This window comes from Peromyscus eremicus, chromosome 7, assembly GCF_949786415.1.
Source record: "Peromyscus eremicus chromosome 7, PerEre_H2_v1, whole genome shotgun sequence".
NCBI lineage: Eukaryota > Metazoa > Chordata > Mammalia > Rodentia > Cricetidae > Peromyscus > Peromyscus eremicus.
In genome coordinates this window covers 52,667,620-52,673,305 of record NC_081422.1, presented here as the reverse complement: position 1 = coordinate 52,673,305, position 5,686 = coordinate 52,667,620, and the positions used below count along the sequence as shown (strand labels likewise).

General features: G+C 57.8%; 1 protein-coding gene across 1 annotated transcript; it reads left to right on the top strand.

Annotated features, from left to right (window-relative positions):
* Positions 1 to 774: 774 nt before the first annotated feature.
* Positions 775 to 3,510, top strand: Islr2 (immunoglobulin superfamily containing leucine rich repeat 2). The gene has a single exon (XM_059266935.1). It carries the CDS (start codon positions 788 to 790, stop codon positions 3,023 to 3,025), a length of 2,238 nt encoding a protein of 745 aa, XP_059122918.1. The 5' UTR covers positions 775 to 787; the 3' UTR covers positions 3,026 to 3,510.
* The last annotated feature ends 2,176 nt before the right edge of the window (positions 3,511 to 5,686 follow it).

Below are 5,686 nucleotides of genomic sequence, written 5' to 3'. Positions count from 1 at the left end.
TAAGTGGGTGGAAGCTGCCCCGGATCCCCCACCACACTCCACAAGTTCTCCATATTGCTCATCTGCTTGGGTTTTGGTCTCAGAGGAGGGCAGTGTAGCACCAACGTCCCTGTGTGGGGGCTGGTTCATGTGAGGACTTGCGTCCTTGTATCTGTCAGTTCTCACTGTGAGCAGAAAAGTGCTTTGCTTGGTGGTGGCCATGCTGCATTGAGTTGAGAGAACAATGAGGTCTCCAGGGTATATTGTGTAGATGTCTGGGTGCCTATGTCTATGTAATTCCTTGTGAACCTCCTGCTAGAGTCTCAGGGCCTTGTAGTTGGCAGCTGCAGGGAGATGCTCAGGCTTCTGTTTGCACTGTCCTTGCCTGTAAGGAAGTGTGTGCGAGTGCTGTGCGTGGGACAAAGGATTCCAGAGAAGACACTCAGTCATGAGCGAAGATCTTTCTGCATCTCCGTTTCACCGGGTTAAATGAAGATATAAAAAGAAGGGTCAGTGTGGGGCTCATTGAAGACCACAAGCATTGGACGCTTTGGAGGGGACAGCTCCAGCTGAGGGAATAGATTGCGTGGGTGGGTGGGGGAGCATGCTCCAAGCCGTCTGGAGAAGCAAGGCAGGGTCCTGAAAGCAAGCATTTATTAAATCTGTAGGCTTTTACTGAGCTCCATTCGTACCTAAGATTTCTGGAGCCTATACAGGTTTAGGAGGTATAGTTTGTTAGGGGGGAAGGGGAGAAAGCCGTGGCGTAAGTGACCCCTCTTCATCTCGACTTCCCTTTGCAGGAGCCGTGATGGGGCCCTTCGGAGCCCTGTGTTTGGCCTGGGCTTTGCTAGAGCTGGCCAGAGCGTGTCCTGAGCCTTGCGCCTGTATTGACAAGTACGCGCACCAGTTTGCAGACTGTGCCTACAAAGAGCTGCGCGAGGTCCCAGAAGGACTGCCAGCCAATGTGACCACGCTTAGTCTGTCCGCCAACAAGATTACGGTGCTAAGGCGGGGAGCCTTCGTCAACGTCACACAGGTCACTTCGCTGTGGCTGGCTCACAGTGAGGTGCGCACCGTAGAGTCTGGGGCATTGGCAGTGCTGAGTCAGCTCAAGAACCTCGACCTAAGCCACAACCTCATATCTAACTTCCCTTGGAGCGACCTTCGTAACTTGAGCGCACTGCAGCTGCTGAAAATGAACCACAATCGCCTGGGATCGCTGCCCCGGGATGCACTCGGCGCGCTGCCGGACCTGCGCTCTCTGCGCATCAACAACAACCGGCTGCGTACCCTGGAGCCCGGCACGTTCGACGCACTGAGCGCGCTGTCTCACCTGCAACTCTATCACAACCCCTTCCACTGCAGCTGTGGTCTCCTGTGGCTGCAGGCCTGGGCGGCGAGCACCCGGGTCTCCTTACCGGAGCCCGATTCTATTGCGTGCGCCTCGCCTCCTGAGCTGCAGGGCGTGCCGGTGCACCGCCTGCCCGCCCTGCCTTGCGCACCGCCCAGCGTGCGTCTGAGTGCCGAGCCGACGCCGGAGGCGCCTGGCGCCCCTCTGAGCGCAGGCTTGGCTTTCATGTTACACTGCCTCGCTGAAGGCCACCCTACACCGCGCTTGCAATGGCAACTTCAGATCCCGGGTGGCACTGTAGTCCTAGAGCCACCGGTTCTCAGCAAGGAAGAAGACGGAGGAGATAAGGCAGAGGATGGGGAGGGTGACGGAGATGAGGACCTTCCTACACAGACTGAAGCACCAATCCCGACGCCAGCACCTGCTTGGCCAGCGCCTCCAGCCACCCCGCGCTTCTTGGCCCTCGCAAACGGCTCTCTGTTGGTGCCCCTCCTGAGTGCCAAGGAGGCAGGCATCTACACATGCCGTGCACACAATGAGCTGGGTACCAACTCAACCTCAGTACGGGTGACGGTGGCTGCAGCGGGGCCGCCAAAACACGCGCCTGGAACAGGGGGAGAACCTGATGCGCAGGCCCCGACCTCTGAGCGCAAGGCCATCATCAAGGGCCGTAGCAACAGCGTTCTGCCTTACAAGCCTGAGGGCAAAACCAAAGGCCAAGGTCTGGCCCGGGTCAGCGTCCTGGGGGAAATCGAGGCGGAGATGGAGGAGACAGATGAAGGAGAGCAGGTGGGAAGTCAGATCCCTACAGATTCGGTGGGGGAGAAGCACTGTGGCCATGGGGACCCCTCTCGGTACGTGTCTAACCATGCATTCAATCAGAGCTCAGAGCTCAAGTCGCACGTTTTTGAGCTGGGTGTCATCGCGCTGGATGTAGCAGAGCGTGAAGCTCGGGTGCAGCTGACGCCTCTTGCTGCGCGCTGGGGCCCTGGGCCAGATGGTGCTACGGGAGCACGGCGGCCTGGAAGGCGGCCCCTGCGCCTACTCTATCTGTGCCCTGCTGGTGGTGGCGCGGCAGTTCAGTGGTCACGCGTGGAGGAGGGGGTCAATGCCTACTGGTTTCGGGGCCTGCGGCCTGGCACCAACTACTCCGTGTGCCTGGCACTGGCGGGCGAGACGTGCCACGTGCAAGTGGTGTTTTCCACCAAAAAAGAACTGCCATCCCTGCTGGTTATCGTGACAGTGAGCGTGTTTCTCCTGGTGCTAGCCACTGTGCCCCTGCTGGGTGCCGCCTGCTGCCATCTACTGGCCAAACACCCGGGCAAACCCTATCGTTTAATCCTGCGACCTCAGGCCCCCGACCCGATGGAGAAACGCATCGCCGCCGACTTCGACCCGCGTGCTTCCTACCTTGAGTCTGAGAAAAGCTACCCTGCCCGTGGTGAGGCGGGAGGTGAGGAGCCGGAGGAGGTCCCGGAGGAGGGCCTTGATGAAGATGTGGAGCAGGGGGACCCAAGCGGGGACCTGCAGAGAGAGGAAAGCCTGGCGGGTTGCTCCTTGGTGGAGTCTCAGTCCAAGGCCAACCAAGAGGAGTTCGAGGCTGGCTCTGAGTACAGCGACCGGCTGCCCCTGGGAGCAGAGGCGGTCAACATCGCCCAGGAGATAAACGGCAACTACCGGCAGACTGCGGGCTGAGCCCCCAGCACGCCTGACCTGCCCACCTCTACCTTGGGTATCTCATAGCCTAGGGATGGCAGGACTTTCTCACCCTCACGGGACCCCACCCCACCCCCAAGCCTTCCGTTACTCTTCCTCCTTAGCCCTCCCCAGGCGTCACTACTAGGGATTTCTAAGAGTGGGCCGAATTCAGTGGTCCCCCGCCAGTCACCGTCATTCTCTTGGCGAGCTTGAATCCCCACCCCACCCCCACCCAAAGCACAGAGACAGGCTCCTACCTCCTCTAAGACACCACCCACGGACAGCGAGAAACCGTCTATGCCTTCCATTCCACCGCGACGATCTGCGAAACCCACTGCGCACCCCACCCGGTGGGAACGATAGGGAACCTGGAGGCAAGGGGAACGCGCCAGTCGTTGGCCACATCTGGTGATAATAATGGGGTTGGTTTCGGGGTTTGCCCGGGATCCCTAGGACAGGTCCCAAGCGTGGAGCGCTGTGGCTCTCATCTTGACCCCACTCGCCTTTTCAAGGTTGCATGTGCCAGAAGCCGGCTAATTTTGAGTCTCAAAGTCCCTTCCCTACAGTGATCCAAATCCGCGCCTCCCTCCATCCCTCCCCCTCCCCCGCCCCAATTCTGTCCAGTTGGAACCAAGCTAGGGTCCTGGAACGCCTTTCAACTCAGCGCACTGATTTTCTTATTTTCGTTGTTGTCAAAGACAGCGACATTTCTGGGTCTGGTGCTAACACAACCTTCCCATCGTCTGGGAAACTGGGTGTGTGTCAGGTGTGAGAGTCGGAATCCGTTTTCTTCTGTCTCTCTTAATTTCAAGCGCTGCGGGACCGCGCACCCCTTTTCCTCGCAAGGTGCGGGCTTGGTCCCTGGCCAGTTTCGTTGTCAGTGTCTTGCAGGTGCCAGAAGTTGATGCGCGCACCACAGTGGTTCTTGCAACTCCGTGGGGTCCAGACCCCGGCAGAAACGTGCTGGCAGCGCAGGAAGCTAACTGTGACCCCCGGGCACGTCTCCCGGCCTGACTGGGGCCAGCACGTGGCAGTAGTTGGGGGAGGGAGTCCCTGGGTCCCCTCCTCCCAGGAGAAGAGAGTGCCCAGCTTGTAGTCCCCGCCGAGCGTGGGCTGTAGAAGTCCGTGTCCTGTAAAGCGTGATGGTGTAGTGTAGAGGGGCGGGAGGGCGGGGTGGGAAGGTGGGCGAGGAAGGTGGGAGGGAGAGGGCGGGAGTGGCGCGGGGACTCGGGCGGGACCAGTTTTTAGTTCTTCTAGGAAAGCGTCGGGAGGGGGGTTTTCAGGCGTCTGGAGCTGCGCTCTGGCTCTGGGCGAAGTGCAGCACAAGCGTGGGTGGCCCCGGGAGGAGTTGACCCCGGAGCCCACGTCCTTTTCTAAATACTTCTGTATGTACACTGTCAATAAAGTAATCGATTTGAACAGGACTCGGTGCCTTTTTTTGTGTCGGGGGGAGGGGGAGGTCGGGGTCTGGTGGGAAGTTAGGTGACAACAAAGGAACCAGGCTAGGGATTGAAGAAGGAAGCCACAGAAGCCGCCCTTTGGGGGTCTCCTCTTGTGTTTGCCCGATGGTCAAGTGATTTTGTCACGTGTTTGTTCCTCGCCCCTGCTCTGGGGGCTTCCAACTTCTAGGTGGAAAAGTGAAAACACATGGGGTATGGGGAGGCTGTCAGAGAACGGGGAGGGCTCTTAGGGAGTGAGGGGCTGGTGTCTGTGTGTGTGCACCCGCGCTGAAGTAAGCGCGCTGTTCCCTTTGGATTGAGATTGTTGTGTACTGAGGTCTCTCTGTCTCGCCCCCCCCCTCTCTCTCTCTCTCTGTGTGTGTGTGTGTGTGTGTGTGTGTGTGTGTGTGTGTGTGTTTTCTGTTTCTCAGCACCAGCCTGTGAGTTCTCTAGGAAGATGGGGGATGGGCAAGGAAAAGATTGGGGAGAGGAATTCATAGAGATAGGGCTGTTGTGGTTTGCACAGAGAAGTCACACCACACATTTCAGAGCAGGCAGATGGTGGCAGAAAAGAGGAAAAGGCTGTCTAAAACTCATCCCACTGCCACTGGACAAGCTGAAGTCAGTGTGTGTGTGTGTGTGTGTGTGTGTGTGTGTGTGTGTGTGTGTGTTTCCAGGGTGGGTGGGAGTGCTTAACCAGTGATGGTGATGCTTGGGCAGCTTCTAGGGGTTACTGAGGTGCACCACAGAATCAGGTCTGAAACACACCGACTTCACTGTTCTACAAATGGAGACTGGGAGACAGGAGCAATCAAGACTGGATGCCATGCTCCTGCTCAGCCAAAGTGCTGGCTTTGGGCTTCCGGTGGGTTCAGCTGTGTCTGGAAAGGGCAGGATGTGGCTGGGAAGGAAGATGGAAGAGGAGAAAAGAGACATGAGGAGAGTAGATAAAACTTCCATCCTTCCTAATCCTTCCTGCTTCCATAGGTACTAATCTACTTGGACCAGTGTAGGATGCAGAACAGGCCCAGGTCAGACACCCAGCATTTCATCCTAGCCTCAGGCTCCACTTTAACTTCCTACTGAATCCCTGCCCTGCAGCCTGGTCATTGCTAGGAATACCATCTTTCAGGAAGACTAGTCCCATATCTGGGTAAGGACAAGGACTGGCTTAATTCCCAGGACTGATTCAGTGATCCGCACACAGGATTACACCTGG

Coding starts and splice junctions, on each gene's coding strand:
- Islr2 (XM_059266935.1), top strand. CDS start 788: ATGGGGCCCTTCGGAGCCCTGTGTTTGGCCTGGGCTTTGCTAGAGCTG.